At 50.0% G+C, this 16,938-nt stretch overlaps 1 protein-coding gene across 8 annotated transcripts in view; it reads left to right on the top strand.

Annotated features, from left to right (window-relative positions):
- The window catches only part of HDAC7 (histone deacetylase 7), a 259,876-nt gene that overhangs the window by 114,312 nt on the left and 128,626 nt on the right, over positions 1-16,938 (top strand). For 3 of the 8 annotated variants that reach the window (XM_044994608.1, XM_044994611.1, XM_044994612.1), the window contains exon 2: positions 1,187-1,249. In XM_044994608.1, the coding sequence (XP_044850543.1) occupies positions 1,187-1,249 (63 nt within the window). Of the gene's footprint in view, positions 1-756; positions 1,250-16,938 lie in introns of those variants that run through there. The other 5 variants (XM_044994607.1, XM_044994610.1, XM_044994606.1 and 2 more) reach the window with 3 other exon arrangements.

The following is a 16,938-nucleotide window of genomic DNA, read 5'->3' as shown; positions in this document are numbered from 1 at the left end:
GGCAGGGCACTCCCCTGCGTGCCGCACCCCCCTTACTTGCTGCAGGCGGCCCTCCCCACGCTCCCCTGCCCCAGCTCCCTCCGCCTAAATGCCGGCAGAGACCGTGGCGTCCGAAGATCCAGCCGCCGCAGTCACTGCCGAAGAAAATGGCGCCCCCCCCAAATCCTAGCACCCTGGTTGCATTGGCCCTGGCACTACCTACATCCTGCTATTGGGAGGGGGTCAAATTGGCACCCCCAAATGACACTTAAGGGTGGCTGCCACTGGATGAGGGCCAGAGTCGGAGCTCATCTCTGGTGCCTGTCGCCGGGTCACCAGAATTATTCCGGATGTACCCCGGCCCCGCTGCGTGAGCGCCCTTCGCACCCCGCAGCTCCTCGGGGGATGTTGCATCAGAGCCGCGCCTGTCTTGCACAATGTGGATGCGGAGTACGAGCCCTGCCAGGCGGGCGGGGGCCATCTCGCTGCAGCCCCCTCCAAAGAGCCAGCGCGAGCCGCGGCGAGGGGGCTGCTGCGGAGCGAGCCTTCCTGAGCCCCGGCCGGGCAGGTGGGAGCGAGCTCGGCGGCCCGGCCCGGCCCGGCCCGAGCGCTCTCTGCGGATGGAGCTCGCTCGACTTCAATTGCAAACTTTCCTGGCTCGATTGCCATTGGCTGCGGCCCGGCCAATCACGAGCGCCCTTCGCAAACAATGCAACTTTTTCCGTGCCCCGCTCGGAGCCCGGCTCCTGCGCTCGGGCTATTTCGGGGCCAGCCCCTCCCCGAGCTATTTCTGCGCCTGGCCCGGGCTGGGGAGGCCGCCGCAGGTGTATCGGCCACGGAGAGCCCGGAGCGGAGCGGGCAGGCTGCAGCCGGGGCGCGGAGCGCACGGGGATGGGCGGCGCTCAGCTTCTCGCTGGCTCCTGAGAGCTGCCGCGGGCCGCCTGAGTGGCGGGGCTGAGATCATGGCACCGAGGGAAGCCCCTGCGCCCTGCCCCTCCTCCAGCTGAAGGAGCAGCCGGCAGGAAGCAGCTGCCTGGATGCGAGAGCGGCCGAGCCCGGCTCTGACGCCCGCTGCCTTGGCTGGAGATGGCTGAGTGGCCCCTCTGCCCCCGCTGACCCCCGGCCTGGGCTCCGGCAGCAGGCTCCATGCCAGGGCTACATCAGATGCTCAACACCATTTACGAGTCGGATTCTGTTTTCTCCCCAGATGGAATTAAAGGAGGAGACGCGAGTGTGAGCTTGGCCCAAGGGAGCGGCGCCTCCAGCCAGAGTAAGTGATCCCCGCCTGTTCCTCGGGCAGGGCCGGGTGCAGAGAAGCCTTGTGGCACCTAGCTCGGGGTCAGAGCTCGCTGCGCCAGCAGAGCGGGGAGGGCTGCGCCCTGGCTTGGGATGCAGAGAAAAGGGAAATGAGAGAGGCGATTGAGCTATTTTTGCATCTGCCCACATGACTAGGCCCTGCGACATGCAATGGACTTAGTGAACCAGCCGCAGGGATTTCCTCCTCACGCCTCCTCTTTCCCCCTTCGGCTTGAGAGGGAGGTCTTAAGCAGCTGAGAGGTGGGATTCCCTGGGTCCCATGTTCAGAGACGGAGCAGCTGGGTGCTCATGGAAATGGGGCAAGCTTTCTCTTCCCAAGAGCAGTCTGTCTGGTTGGGGTGTGTACCCTGCCATGACTCTCAGGGCTGCTGGTGTAATGGCAAGCCCAGTGCCTTACATGGATAGAAGTGATGGTTCCCCTAGGGAGGATGAGTCCTCTGCTTTGCCTGCACAGAGCAGGAGTTCTCCAAGCCATGGCAACAGGAGGTCCCTTCTCAGGTGGCTGTCGAGGGAGGTGCAGGCATCAAGTCTCTGCAAAGCAAAACATTGGGGTGTAATTTGAGGAATCCAGTCTAAGGCAAGCAGGATGTTTAACCCATCTGGAAATGAAGGACCAGGCCTTGTGGAGATTAGTTAGCTCTGCTTATGTCCTCCAGAGCAGGGGTCCCCAACCCCCGGTCCGCGGCCCAGTACCGGTCCGCAGACTCTTACAAACTGGGCCGCGAACCGACCCAGTGGATGTCCCGCAGGCGTGCCTGCGGGAGGTCTACCCGAGCCGCGGGACGAGCGCTCCCTCCGCAGTCATGCCTGCGGGAGGTCCGCTGCTCTCGGGGCTCCGGTGGACCTCCCGCAGGCACGCCTGCGGGCGGTCCAGCTGAGGCGCGGGACGAGCGCTCCCGACCGGTCCCTGGTCCTGAAAAGGTTGGGGACCCCTGCTCCAGAGCACTAACACCATGCAAGGCCTGTGTCTTCCTCAGGTGAACTTGGTCGGTATCTTATGTAGGCTACTGCAGAATCATCCAGTCCCATCCTGCATGATGCTAGTGTGAGTTTAAGTCTGGGGGTCTTGTTGACAGTGTGTGGTGAGTGTCATGTCCACTCTCTGGTTCTGTGGTAGACTGTTGCATTGCTATCTTGGTGTTAGATATGTGCTGGGGATTGTGTGTGTGATGGCATCTCATGGTGTTCAAACAAGACCCTTATGCCATTAACAGGAGGGTGGTGTTCGTAGTCCTGGCAGGAAGCTGCATTAGACATAGATGTAAGGGGATGTCCAGGTTAAGGAGTATCTAAGTGAGCCCAGTTCATCTCTATCACCCTCCTGGATATTCTGGATCTAGAGAGTGGATAACACCAAGGCTTGTCTATACAGGACACTCAGGAAAGTTAAGACAAATTAAGCTTGGAATCAAGAGTAGATGTTAAAGATCTGCTCTAGGAATTATTTTGGGGAAGTTCTATGGCCTGTGTTATCCAGGAGGTGAGACTAGAGATCACAATGGGCCCTTCTGGCCTTAGAATCTATGAACCTATAAGCTGTGATGTTAAAGTGAATTAAACCTCTGGCTAATGCTGCAGTGAACTAACACCACTTCTGAATGAGAACATCCACACAGGAGTTAATGTGCTTTAACTTCACAGCTTTAGTTAATTCATTTTAACTTTCCTGAGTGTCCCCATGTAGCCAAGCCTTAGTGCAGTTCACTAACTGCACAAATATTGCCAACCCAAATATTCAAAAACCATGACTAAGGGCCCACCCAAATCAAGAGTACCTTAAAAATCATTATTTAAAAAAATAATAAACTTCGGTCTCTTTATTTGCCGTCTTTTTTTTTTTTTTTAAGCCTGCAGGAATCATATTTTCAAGTGTTTCTACAACAACTATGAGGGCTAGAAACTTGCACTTTTTTTTTTAAATGAAAGCTGAGATTCTCACCTAATTGTTTGACTACCAGAGCTTTAAGGACAAACATGAGCTCTCGTGCAGCTCACCATAAAATTGCAAGAGTGGGCAACGCTGCAAAATTGTATGTTACCTTCCTTGGAGGCTTTGGCTGAGATGCTGCTGTGATATTTTGTATAAAAAGGGACATAAGCAGTATACAGTACCTCAAAGCCTCCATAAATGGCCATTTGTAGCCATGCTTGAATCTTGTTGAGGTACCAGGCTGGGTCCTTATGGCTGTTTGGAGCTGACTAGTGGGCAGTATTGGTGTTACCCTTACCATAGGAGGTGTGTTTGGCTCTGCCTTGGGAACAGAAATGTCACTGTAGTGCCCTGGACATCCAGATCTTGCTCTACTTGACACTGCTGATGCTCCAGAAAAACAGAGCTTCCAGCACTTCCCACGTTAGCATGGCTTTAATATGCAGAATGGGGGATTTGGATAGATACTCTGCCCAGCCCTGTAACTAGGCTATATTCAGGGACTTTGGCAGAAGTGGTGATGCTGTGCCATCTGGGCGAGGTTTGTGCTGGGCAAAAATAGGGGCCACTTTATTTAGAGATCTAAATCTGCCCGTGTGCTTGGCGGAGAGGAAGGAAGGGACTAGAGCTAGCACTAGGCACCCCCTGGGCATCAGTGTAATGTGTTACTGTTAAGAGCTCGCACCTTAGCACATGCAGCATCTTCTCTGAGAGCTGAAACCCCAATGCCATGTGCTAAAGTCAGAGGCACTGGCTGCATGGGACGGAAAGGGCATCATCCCAAGAGGGAGCAGTGCTTCTTCGGACCTCCCACCCAGTCACCAATCTGGGGATTTAGAAATATCTGAAATTAACATCACTGCATGTGTGCCCTTCTCTGCGTTTGGGAGAACCAGAGACCCTGCCGTCCCAAGCATCTAGGGGATGTGGCAGCACTGGGCAACTGAACATACTGTAGGTAGATTTCTTCCTGACTATCCTACTGTATAAAGCGCACAGTGACTGCCCTTCAGGTGTGCTTTCCCTCTAGTCCCAGCTGTGTACTTTATTTCTGGGCCTGGGCAGGGAAGGGTGGGGCTCAAGCTCTGTGGAGATAAAAATGCGATGCTTATGACCAGATGTGTGCAGAGCTCTTCGGCCTGGAAACCGCAGGCTTTCTTGGAAGATCTCCAGTACTTCCTGATTTGGGCTGAGCCACTCCTGGGATTTCAGCATTTCCTATTCAGCTGCCTGATGTGAGTAGGAAGCAAGAGAGAGTGAAAACAAAACAGCAGTCAGATAGTTTGCATGTCAGAAAAGGTTTGGGGCTTCGGTTTGAATCTGGGGAAACGGGTCAGGGCAGTTTAGATCTTATCAGCAGGGATTTCTGACCTTGTTAATATCTCCTGTTGGTTAATATCTTACAAGCTTCAACTGTGAAAAAGGCACAAAGCCATTCCATGGAGCCACATGTTCCTGGCTTTCTTATCGTTGGGTGGGGTTGCGGGCCATGCATGTGCATGCGTGTGCACACTCTTTCCGCTTGTTTCTTACACCAGCTTGTTGCATCTTGCTTGACTTTAGACTGGAAGCTCTCCACGGCAGGGACTGTCTCTTACTGTGTGCTTGCACAGTGCCCAGCAGAGTGGAGTCCTGATCTGCTCTGGAGCCTTTCAGTGGTTCTGAAATACAGATACTACATAATAATATCCGAACTAGTATCCAGACCTAGACTTGGTCTGCACTATCAAATTATGTCAGTATAACTATGTCACTCAGGAGTTTGGAACTCAACACCCCTGAGCGACACAGTTATACTGACCTAACCCCAAGTGTAGACAGTGTTTTGTCAGTGACATAACTGATGTCTTTTGGGGAGGTGGAGTACCTATGCTTGGTATTTAGGTAGCATCTTCACTAAGCACTACGGCAGCACAACTGCAGTGCTGTAAGTGTAGATAAGCCCTTAATAATGAGTCTTCTCTGCTCACATGAGCTTGTGGATCTGGATTTGTATTTCACTTTTTGTGGAGACTGGGAATTCAGATCAGATTTGTTGCTTGGATTTTTGGCTCTCAATTGTATATTTACATTTCAGAAAGTCTGTGGCTTAAAATAAAACCCTATATTTGTGTCTGATTTGGGGAGCTTGGTCTTGTCTCCGTCAAGGAGCTGAAGTTGTTCTAGTCAAAGCCATTTGGTGCTGGATGACTCAAGTCCGGTGTTTGTGGTAATGTCTGTGGGGATGTGAATGGCACTGCTAATTGCTTATTGGTTAGTTGGCATGAGTGAAAGCTGGGGTAATTTACACCCTTGGGGGTGGAGCACAAAGAGGGTCTCACAGGAGGATGTGATCACCATCCCAAGAATTCACACATTAGTCAGGCTCCAAAAATCATGAGATTTTTTTAAAATACTGGAACCTTTGGGGTGCATGCTGTGTAGCCAGGAGGGCTAGAAACACTTTTTTTTTTTTTTTAAATGAAAGTTGAGATTCCCATGTAACCCCATGAATCCAGCATAGGGCTTTAGGAGGAACTCCATAACCCACGAGTCTTATGAATAAAATCACGAGTTGGCAGCACTGCAGAGTGCAAGATAAAGCAGCTCCATACATCATGTCAGTCTGGTTACCTCCTGTTGGTTGCCTTCCCTGCTACCCCCTCAGCCTCCCACCACTGTGGAATGTACATTCCAGCAGCTTTCACTCACTCACACACTACCATTTGTGTCCCCTTGTTCTGCTCTGTGTAGAGGGCAGGGAATGCGTCTCCCCTCTGATCCAGTGCAGATTGGGCCATGAGGTGAGACATGTTCAGCTTGGTGAGAGCTGGATTTTTGCCCAAACTCTGATGTGAGATGCTGTACTGATGCTATCCCCTCTCGGGGAGCAAGAGCCTACCCTTGCAGTGGGGTCAGTCTTGGCCACTTAAGACTCGTCTCATTTCTAGCTCCTGCGATCCCTTTCTGTGCTCCCCTACCTCCCTGACTCTCAGCATGCAGGGCCTGGAATTGTCCACTCCACTTGTCCCAAGACTTGTTTTTCTGATCTGATTTTTTTACCCATTTCTTTCTCCAGCCTGGACAGGGCTCCTCTGCCTCTGGCAATCCGGCTGGTCTCTGTTCTGAGCTCTGCCACCCCATCACTGTGTAGTGTTCAGTCCAGCTCCAGCCTCAGGGGATAAGAAGGGGAGCCAGCCAGTGCAGAATGGGTAGGTGAGTCAGTCCTGTGAGCAGTTGTGTTCAGAGCACTTCCCAGTGTCTGTGTTTCATTATCTTGCTGTACTCCCTGAAGTCCTGAGCCAAGATGCCTCTTTTCCTGTCACAGGCCTTGTTTGTTGTGTGCATATTAACCCCATCGTTGCTGTGTTTCTCATGCAGTCGGTTACCATGGGAAAGTGAGCAAAAGCTGAATGAGAATTTCATGGCCTGGCTGAGTCTGAAAAGCCTCATCACAGCTGGGTGGCCCTGCCTCAGAATGTGCGGCTGCCTTTGACTGAAGAATCAAAGGGGTTCAGAGCCACCATGTTACATCCAGTTCTGCATTTTCAGCTTTCCTCACAATGGGTTTGACTGGCCTCCTGGACGGAAGGAGCACAGGGCAGCTCAGTGCCCGTCTCACTTATAGTCCCATCCAAAACAATAAAGAGGAGCCAGAAGCTAAGCTGTTGGATGTGTCATATACAGTTGGCAGCCATGGCATTAGAGTGCCAAAGCCCTCTAAAACTACAGGACACAAGGTAAAAGTGGTGGTTCCACCCTGGTGCTGCTCTTGAGCTGCCGCGACATTAGCTGTGGGTGCAGGGATATTCTATGACTTGAATGCTGTTGGAATGGGGTGGAAAATCAGCAACGACAATGAAAAAGTGCTGGATGAATCTGCTGCTAATAGGTAGGAGGTCCAGTGGCAGTTGGGCTCGGAGTCGGAGTCTACTGAGTGTGTCGGTTCTCTGTCACTCTAGGAAGGCTATAGTTTGTATGTGTATTGTTTGAGGTAGTGGGGAGGGAAACCACCCTGGGGACATGCAGCCCTCAGAGGAAGTGTCAAGGACACTAGCTGGGTGCAGTGTCTGTGAATGTCTCCTGTGATTCTAATGCAGGGGTCGGCAACCTTTCACAAGTGCTGTGCCGAGTTTTCATTTATTCACTCTAATGTAAGGTTTCATGTCCCAGTAATACATTGTAACGTTTTTAGAAGGTCTCTTTCTATAAGTCTGTAATGTATAACTAAATTACTGTTGTATGTAAAGTAAATAAGGTTTTAAAAAATGTTTAAGAAGCTTCATTTAAAATTAAATTAAAATGCAGAGCACTCTGAACCTGTGGCCAGGACCCGGGCAGTGTGAGTGCCACTGAAAATCAGCTCACGTGCCACCTTCGGCACATGTGCCATAGGTTGCCTACCCCTGCTCTAATACTTAGGGGAAAGAGCTTAGCATTTTGTTTTTAACTACAAACTTCTTTTCTGTTCAACAAAGTGCAGAGAAATGGGATAGGATCCTGCCTATTTAATAGTTATATAGTGGTAGCACCTAGAGGCTAGCCAGTTTAGGACCCATTGTGCTACGCACCGTATAAACCTTTAGCAAACAATAATCCCTTCCTAGAAGAGCTTAAACTCATGGGCAGGTCTACGCTTAAAATGCTGCAGTGGGGTCGCTGTAGCGCTTCAGTGAAGATACTATCTATTCTACACTGATGGGAGAGCGTCTTCCATTGGCATAGTTAATCCACTTTCCCGCAAGGCGGTAGCTATGTTGATGGGAGAATTCTCCTGTCAGTTTAGTGCTGTCTACACAGGGGGTTAGGTCGGTTTAATGAGTTGCTCAGGGGGGTGGATTTTTCACCCTCCTGAGCGACGTAGTTACACCGACCTAATTTCCTAGTGTAGACCTGGTGGAAAAGACAAGACCTAGCAGGTGAGTGAGAAAAACAGTTCCTTCGTGGGAATGCAGAGGCAGAAATGAGAGCCCATGGGGGAGAGCAGAGCCGAGTCCCCTGGGGTAGGTTGGGGCTGGCTGCTGTGTCACTATTTCTGCCTTTAACTGAGAGCATACACTCCTCTGGGGACTGGTCTCCCAGACTTCCCAGCAGTGCCTTCTCTAACAGTTGCTAGCCCCACAGTGAAGGTGCATTGGGAGCACTCGAGTCCACTGTTTACTAAGCAGGACACAACATCTGAGGTTCAAGTTTAGCCATAACAAATGGACCTGGTATGCTTGGGTGGCTCCTTGTTCCATTATTCATGTTATAAATAGTAGCTGGAACCCAGGTGGAAAGCTGTTAATTGGCCTTGGAAAATTCCTAAGCACATCTAGGAGGGTTGGTGCTGACTATGAGCAAGTTAACCCTTTGCAGATTGGGTTTGGAGACAGCATCCGCTCTGGCTGTTCTGTTCTGCTCTGGTGAGGCAGAAGTACCAGTAAATAAGTCACTGAGAGGATGGAAGTGCAGTGCCATGTGTTGCACTTGTGCTGCCCCTGCTGTGCACTGCCCTCTGACACCAAGCCATAGTCCTGCAGATTCTTTCTCCCCGAATTCTCCTCCCCATGGGTGTTGGGATCCAACACCAGATGCTCCTAAGCAGTGTTATCACTGGAGAGCCTGGTCTGGTGCTAGTTGTTAGAAGGGGGAGAGGCAGGACTGATGCAATTGGATGATTAGTGATGAAGCCTCACAACTTCTCCAGCTGGTTTCTGATCTGTCCTTAATCCTTGCTTGTTAAGGGGGTTAGGGAGGCTGGGCAGCATCATTTATCCACAAGCACAATTATCTCTCTCTCTCCCTCCTTTGTGAACTGATTGTGTCTCTCTCATGCTGCCTATGGATCACCTGGCACAGTGGGACACCGATCTCGGCTGGAGCCTCTAGATGCTACTGTAATGCAAATTCATATTAATAAAAATGCTATCCAAGGGGCTCTTTTTCTTTTCCTGTATATTGCTGTTATTATGGGACCCCAGTAGTGTCTAGGGACTCCCTGTGTGCTGGGTGCTGCACAGACATACACTACAAAATAGGTACGGCTTTACTTGATGCAGCTTCCCACAGAGATGGACTCTGTAGAGAACATTTGTACCTGGAGCAACAGACATGTCAAACTTGAGCCCCCTGCTCCTCCACATAATGTTTAAAGTAAAACTTATCACTATCCTGCAAATCAATTGCATTGCACAGTTATACTGAGATGTTTTCAGATACCTAATGAGCACTAAGAACAATACAAAGTGTGCAGTCACCTTTGGGATGAGGTGCTCTGACTTGGTGGTGTCTTGCACCCAATCTGCAGTTGCTTTGCACTGGTGTAAATGATCGCACATGGTGTAGGATAAGAGCAAATCAGGCCCAGAGACTTTTGAGGGAAAGGGTATGAATTCTAGGAGGAGATGAGGGAGCTGGGGAAAAAAGGGAGAGATTGAATGAATGGGTGGGGCTGGGGAGGACACTGAGTGGGTGTCATGCAGTTGGGAGTCTGTGTTTACAATGTTTTAGAAAGAGTAACTATCCAGGGGCCTGATGGCTCTCATGAGAGTAACTCCTATTGGATGCAGTCATGGGAGCTGTACATACTTGTAGAGGGGGAGTTGGGCATTTGCACTGGTTTCAAAATTCCAAGAGATTTTGTTATTTATTTCATCAGAGAAGGTGAAGATTAACACACCTCAGTATTTTGGGAGCACTGGGCTCCCAGCAAAAGCTGCTTTATTTGAGGAGCTGATGTGATGTGGCTTTTAGTTTTCAAACTTTTGGCCATCCAGCACTTATTGGTTGTAGCTATTCAGCACCACGTGTTTGCACTGGCACTTCACAAACATGGTCCTAGCCCTGAAGAGCGTACAAAGTGTGGCTCCTATCCTGGCAGAATCCCAGTGGATCTGGTTGCAAGATCAGAGTAGAATAATTTCCTCATCCTAGTGTTTAACATGGAAATGAGTTGTTAGAATCAGTGCTGGATGGTTTGTGGAATCTTCCAGCTGTGAGGAACCTCTGGCTGGCTCTGCTTTACTGTGCTGGGCTAGTCACCTATCTCTCTCTCTCTGACTAGAAGGGAACTTGGATGTGGAGTGTGTCCTCTAGTGGTGTTTCGAGGAGGGATATTTACAGACCTGTCAACAAATTGGTTATTTCCAAGTGGTACCCCCATAATGACTGTTTCTGCCATTGGACCTTTCTTCTAGCTTTAATTGTCTTAAGTGGCCATTCAAAGGGCCAATGAAAATCAGTTGCCTCATGGAGGGATCTCTTGTAATGGATGTAGAGCAGGAGTACGCACAATTGTTTGGAGAGGTCTCATGAGGCAGGGGGATGGCCAGTAAAGATGGCCTCTTGGGCAGGTGTCAGCGGGGTTGTACAGCAGGGCAGGTTGTGGATGCTGTAGCACCCTGGAGTCTGTTTGGGCACATTGCATTGCCCTGTGTCTGTTTTGGCATCTCCGCTCAGGAACTGTAAAGGCAGGAGCTCTGTCCATTGCCCCACAAACTGGACAGAGTTGATGCCATCTACGACCTAATGGGCTCCTTCTGAAGGTCTTGCAAGTTCTGAGCTGAGCAGAGTTCATTTTGGGTGAACCACAGTTGCATGGTGCAGTTCCTGCATTCTTCATGCTAGGGTGGAGCCAATAAGAGGGCCAGTCTTGGCTTGTAAAACTCGTCAGTTCCAGCTCTCTGCTGTGGCCTCCAGCTCTCCATGCAGGTTCCTTCTGCCTGAGGGATTGTTTGCTAAAACCATCTGAATTACAGTTTAAAACAAAACAATCCGTCCTCTCCCCTTCTGTGGAGCGGACTAAAGAGCAGCTTGTTGTCCTTTAACCTGACTCCCAGCTCTAGCCTTCCCCTGAGAAGCCATGTTCCCCAGCTACTGCGGCCTCTGTCATCAAATTCCATCCAAACCAAACAGGACCTAATTTTTGCCCAGAAGTGCTGTCCTTTGGGGTGCACTTGGGTCAGGTCTTTACTTTTGTGTCTAGGTGAAGGGGATATTTCTCAAGTTAATGAGCCACCAGTGGCTTTAGGAACTGGCTCAGTGACCCATCTGAGTAATAGTGAGTGATTTACTACTGGGCCCAGTTCTAGGTGATATGTCCAGTCCAACCATCCCCTTTCCAAATTTTCTGATTGAATATTATGTATAGGGTGAGATACTCATCCCTTCAACAACCGCTGGCAAGGGAATTTCAGCTACGTGCTGCTGCCATAATTCTCATGCAGTGCTCTCTGCTCCCTGATCCATCAAATTCCCTATTCCTGCCATCAGTGTGGAAGCTCCTCATATAGGGAGTGGGAGGGACAGACAGACCACGCTCTCTGGGTCAGGAACTCTTTTCTGTGTTCATACAGCATCTGGCACAGTGGGTCCCTATCCATGACAAGGGCTGCTAGCTGCTACTGTAATACAGATAATAAATAACTTAATCAGTTCTATTTTCTTCTGCCACTAAAACCTGTTATTGGCAGAACTGTCTAGAATTATGTGCATGTGTGTGTAATTCCACATGGTTATGGAGTTAAATCAGATGTGTCCACTCATGTGCTTAGTGCACACATGACAAAGGTGTGTGCAGGTGGCAGTGTCTGTGTACTTGTGTTTGTTATTCACTGGTTCTTTTAATACTTCAAGGAGTAAGTGAAATAAAGAGATCCAGTCTTGTTATGGACTTTCAGTTCCTAGGTGTTGGGAATGCCATAGGAAAACCAGAGACCACATTATTTCAGGCTACCTGAGGCAAAGGACCCTTAAAATCATAGACACAAGTGTGAATCCCAAGATAGTTGGGTTTATTTGGGGTGCTGCAGGAGTCTGAGCAGTGCATCTCACAGCGCTGATCAAGCCTGTGAAAGGGCCCACTGAAGTCAATGTTGAACGTTAAGCATGCGCACCTCCCCGCTCTGCCTTGGCTCCCCCTGGGGCTGGGGTGGGGTTGGCACTGGTGCTTCCCCTGCACTTGCACCTTTGGTTCTGGAAAGCTGTGCCCTCCAAAGAGGGCTGGAAAGGCAGTGGGAAGCTCCCAGCTAGCTCTGCCCCTTCAGTGGGAAAGAGTCCTCTGAGGGGCTAGAGGCTGCCAGTCCAGCATATCCTTAGCTGTCCCTCCCCAGACTGCACTGTGGGGCTGCTGCACTGAACATGCTGCGGACCTGATGTGTCTAACTCGTTCTGTGGGGAGGATTGTATGGCCTTTCCTCTGAGCTGGGGAACAAAGAGCTGGCAAGAGGCTAACGGTGTGGGCTTGTCCTGCTGCAGCCAGGTTCTCGTGGTTAAAGATGCTGTGAGTAAATGTCTGTAAGATCCCTCTCTTAATAATAATAGGAGATATACCAATCCCTCATTTCCTTACACAGGGGACAGCAGGAGCCCAAGTCTGCAGGCTCAGTGGTGGCAGGGAGGCGGGGGTGCTGGGGCAGAGCTGGGTGACTGAAGCGTGGCTACTTGACAGCTAGCAGGGGATGGGGCTCAGTGGCCTCCACGCAGAGCCATAAAGGCTGTGGGTTGGGTCCCTTGGAAACTCATGGGATGAGTTCGGGGTTGGAAGGAAGGGCCTTGGGGCTGGATCAAGCCTGAAGGCCCTGTGTTTGGTATCCTGCTATGGGCACGGCTATCCCCTTCCTGTCCTGAGTGCATGTTGTGGTGCTGCCTTGAAGAGCTATAGTTTCCCTTCCCCGGCCCCCACCCATTTCCCCCCTGCACCTCCTGCTGCTTTTATCCATTGTGCTGTGGGAGAAAAGGGTTTGCTAGAAGGGTGCTGTGTGTGTCTAATGCAGTAATGGAGAGTCTCTCGTTGGTGGGACTTAGCCCCTGTGCCCTTCACTGATTGCTCCTGTGCCTGGAATCCAGTGCAGGATCTTTCCCTGAAATCAACCAGGCTCAGGCCTGGTCTACACTTAACATTTCGGTCGACATAGCTATGGCACTCAGGGGTGTGAAAAATCCTGGCGTGTCCAGGTGTAGACACAGCTAGGTAGATGGAAGAATGCTTTTGTTGACCTAGCTATCATCGCTTGGGAAGGTGGTGTTTCTGCAGTGATGGAAAATCCCCTTCCATTGCTGTAGGTTGTGTCTAGGATGGACGGTTATGTTGGCATAGCTACAGCACTGTAGCTGTGCTGGTTTAGTTCCTGTAGCGTAGACATGGCCTCAGATCCAGGCCATGGTTCCCTCCTATAGGAAGGACTGGTCCTATGGTGACAGGCTGTCACAGCACATCCCAGACCCAGTCCCTGCAATGCTTCTGTGTCTGAGGAGCACACACAGTGGCAACAGCTCCACCTAAGTGCCTAAGCCTATCCATGGCTCTTAGTGAGGTTACAGATGTGTCACATACTGCTTCCTCCTTATGTCCTGTTATGTCATTCTGTCCCACCAGCCAAATGTGCCTGAAATAGCTGCCAATCCTGGCAGGTTTTGTTTCATAGCTAGCTTCTATTCTTAGCTCACTGGTTAGTTGAGCAAGCCACATTGCCCAATAGTCTGTGCCCCATACAACATTTTTGCTTACATTTCATAGCAACTCTAAATTGAAATATGTGCATATCCCTGCCAAGCAATCTCAATCTTGCAGACATTGTGCTCCTTCAGCTAGGGAGCCACAAACACACAAGTGTGAAATAAGAGCCCTGGAGGTTGGCGTGTAGCCTCAGCCAGACACAGATAAAATGACCCAAGAGGATGTGACACTCTTTGCTGAATGGTCTGTCACTTTTGAGCCAGCTTTTCCTATCAGACGTGGTTGTGCTGCTGGAGCGATGACTGGATGTGTACATGGCATTATGTGAGCCATAATGGATGTAGGGGATGAAAGACAGGTTCCCAGGAGTGAGACCAAGTGCATGTTATTCAGTGTAGGATTTTGCAGCAAGGCTCAGGATATTTGCCTCATTAGTGATATTTGTCACTTACTGGAAGTTTATTCCTGGATGGTTAGCATTTGTGACTTCCCTTATCTGGCATTGCTGTGTATCCCACAGGGCTAGTCACAATTGACCTGCTTGAAAGTACTCCTTTGGGCTTTGATATATGCAAGGAGGCATTCTGTGCACAGGAGACTAAATTAAGGTGCAGGGATAGAAGTCATATTTGTGAGCCATAATAACTTCTGGCACAGGAAGTTTGACATCGACCTCCTGTTGGGTTTGTGCAGATGATCTGTGCTAACTGATGTCACTGAATGCAGGACCATTGATGAACCACTGCTGGTTCAAAGTGATCCATATCTTTCCTTGGAAGTCTGACTCTGGCTCTGAGGCGGGTGATGAGGATGTTGGAGAAGGACTAGGGTGACCAGACAGCAAGTGTGAAAAATCGGGACAGGAGGTGGGGGGTAATAGGAGCCTATATAAGAAAAAGACCCAAAAATCGGGACTGTCCCTATAAAATCGGGACATCTGGTCACCCTAAGAAGGACGCTTGCCAGGAGAGATTGGAGCCAATCTGTTTTGCTAACAGTTGATTAACCTGTTTCACACAAATGTGTTGTAAAATCTGTTCTTTGGCACTGCTCTGGCATTGTTGCTCTACTATGGACCAGATTTTTCAAGAGCTCAGCAACTGTGAATGGGCTCTCTTGAAAATCTAACCACTTATTTTGGTGCCTAAATGGGAATTGAGCTCTTCTGAAAATGTGGCCCTAACTGGTTTATCAGGTAGATCCACAAATGAGATTTTTGCTATAAACTCAAAGGTACAAAACCTCTTTCTAAGGGTATGTCTTCACTAGCAACGTTAAAGCACTGCCACAGTGTCTACACTGCCACTTTACAGCACTGAAACTTGCAGCGCTCAGCAGGTTGTTTTTTCATACCCCGAGCGAGAAGGTTGCAGCGCTGTAAAGTGGCAGTGTAGACAAGGCCTAAGTGTTCCCTTGTGGCTGGTGAGAGGGATCCCACAGACTGTGCTTCTGAAGGATCTGGACAGTGAATCTCTGAGTATTTGATAAGATCAAGGGAGTCCAGCACTCACAGCAGGATTTAAATGCACAGTTTACTGCAGTTGAAATTCTTTCACTGGATGCTTGAGAGTTTTTGGAGGCCATCAGAGATCAAAGCCACCAAACGGCAGTGTCAAAGGTCATCTGTCAAAGGTCATCTGTCAAAGGTCATCTTTGAAGGTGTTCCCTGCCTATTTCCTCCCAAATGCCTTGGACTCTGTTTCTCAATACAGAACTGCTTCTTCTGGAGTCTTGTATTTGCTCCCGTGGCAAGTGGGAAGAGATAAAAGGGGCTTTCTTTCCAGTGCAGCGCAGCAGAGCAGGGAGGCAGAGTGCAGTTCTGAAGGGGCTGTGGGAAGAGGCTCCATTGTTCAAACTTCTTTTAACACATTTCCTTCCAGTAACAAAAGTGCAAACTGGCTGGAGTAAACTCCACTCCCTCTTTCAGACTGTTACAGTACTGGGCTTACAGTGGGGACTTCTGTACACACACTCTGGCCTGTTCTATTTGTAGGCGGAAAGCTGTTTTTTCTACAGGTGGAATCCACACCGGAGGGGCTTTTCAGCAGATGGCGAGTTGTTTTCTATCTTGGAGCTAGCACTTGTGTGAAACCCTTATATGATAAAGGTATTTCTTTAATCTTATTTGTATTTCTGTAGCAGCGAGAGTGTCACAACTGAGATTGGAGCCCCATTATGCTAGGCACTGCACAGAACATGGTAGGAGACAGTCACTTTATAGTCAAGTCAGGTTTCCGGGGAAGTTGTTTCCTGGTGAGAGGCTTAGTGTTTCTATTGCACAGGTTTTTTTCAGGGTGTGTGAAAATGGGAGCCGTGAAAAATCCTTTTGGCAAATTCCCTAGTGGATTTTAGGTGTCATCGCCAATGCAGACTAGCTGCATTGAAAGGCTTGCTGAGGTTCACTAGCCTTTTCCAGTGAGCGGGGGCCCAGTTCTGTGTGATTCTGAGGCCATTTGACTGCTTTGGCATGCGTATTGGGGCTTGCTGGTTTCAGTGCAGATCCTGGTGGAGCTCTGTGGTGCTGACTTGGCTGTGCTTTGAGTCTTAGGGGTTCATTACTCAGTCAGCAGTGAAGCCTTTCCTTGGGGTGGGCAGCCCTCTAGCATCCCCAGCTCCCAGAGTGCAAATTGGGGTGCACTGCTGTACCAGGTCAGGGGGAGAAGAGGCTATTTATCTCTCTGTCACTACTCTCTCCTCGTGCCAGTCTTCCCTCTAGCTCTTATCTCACCATCTCTCCCCCACTCTCTACCAACTCCCCTGCCCCTCCTTCCTTCACCAATTAACTCCCGTTCCCCTCTGCACTCAATCCTGCCAACCTCACCCATCCTCCCAGCTCAAACATATCAGGTCTCCTGAGCTCCCTCCAACCCAACCTGCAGCTACTGAGAAATACCACCCCTCCCCCACATCCTTCTCCTCCTTCCTCTTCCTACCTGACCTCTCTGCAGCTCAAAAACCACCTCCCTCAGCACTGCCCTGTCTCCCCTGACACACCCAGGCTCAGAATCACCCTCAGCTGTCAGCCACCCAAGGTCAGAAAACCAGCCCTCCCCACCCCCCTGCTCAGAATCCTCCCCTGCTTACCCGACACCCACCACTGCCTGGCTTCCCCCCGCCTCCCCTCCCCCCTCCCTTTTTTTTTTTAAATCCACAAAAAATGCAAGCAGCAGAGAACTCCCCCACCTACACTATGTGAATGCAGATCGGGATAGTGCAGAGATAAAAAATATTCCTTGCTCTGGGCCTTTTCCCAGGAGCACAGCCTGAATTTCCCTAAGAAGGGGGCCCAGAGCTC

Source organism: Mauremys mutica, chromosome 20, assembly GCF_020497125.1.
Source record: "Mauremys mutica isolate MM-2020 ecotype Southern chromosome 20, ASM2049712v1, whole genome shotgun sequence".
Lineage (NCBI taxonomy): Eukaryota > Metazoa > Chordata > Testudines > Geoemydidae > Mauremys > Mauremys mutica.
The sequence above is the reverse complement of the archived record's forward strand: the minus strand, read 5'-3'. Positions and strand labels throughout refer to the sequence as shown.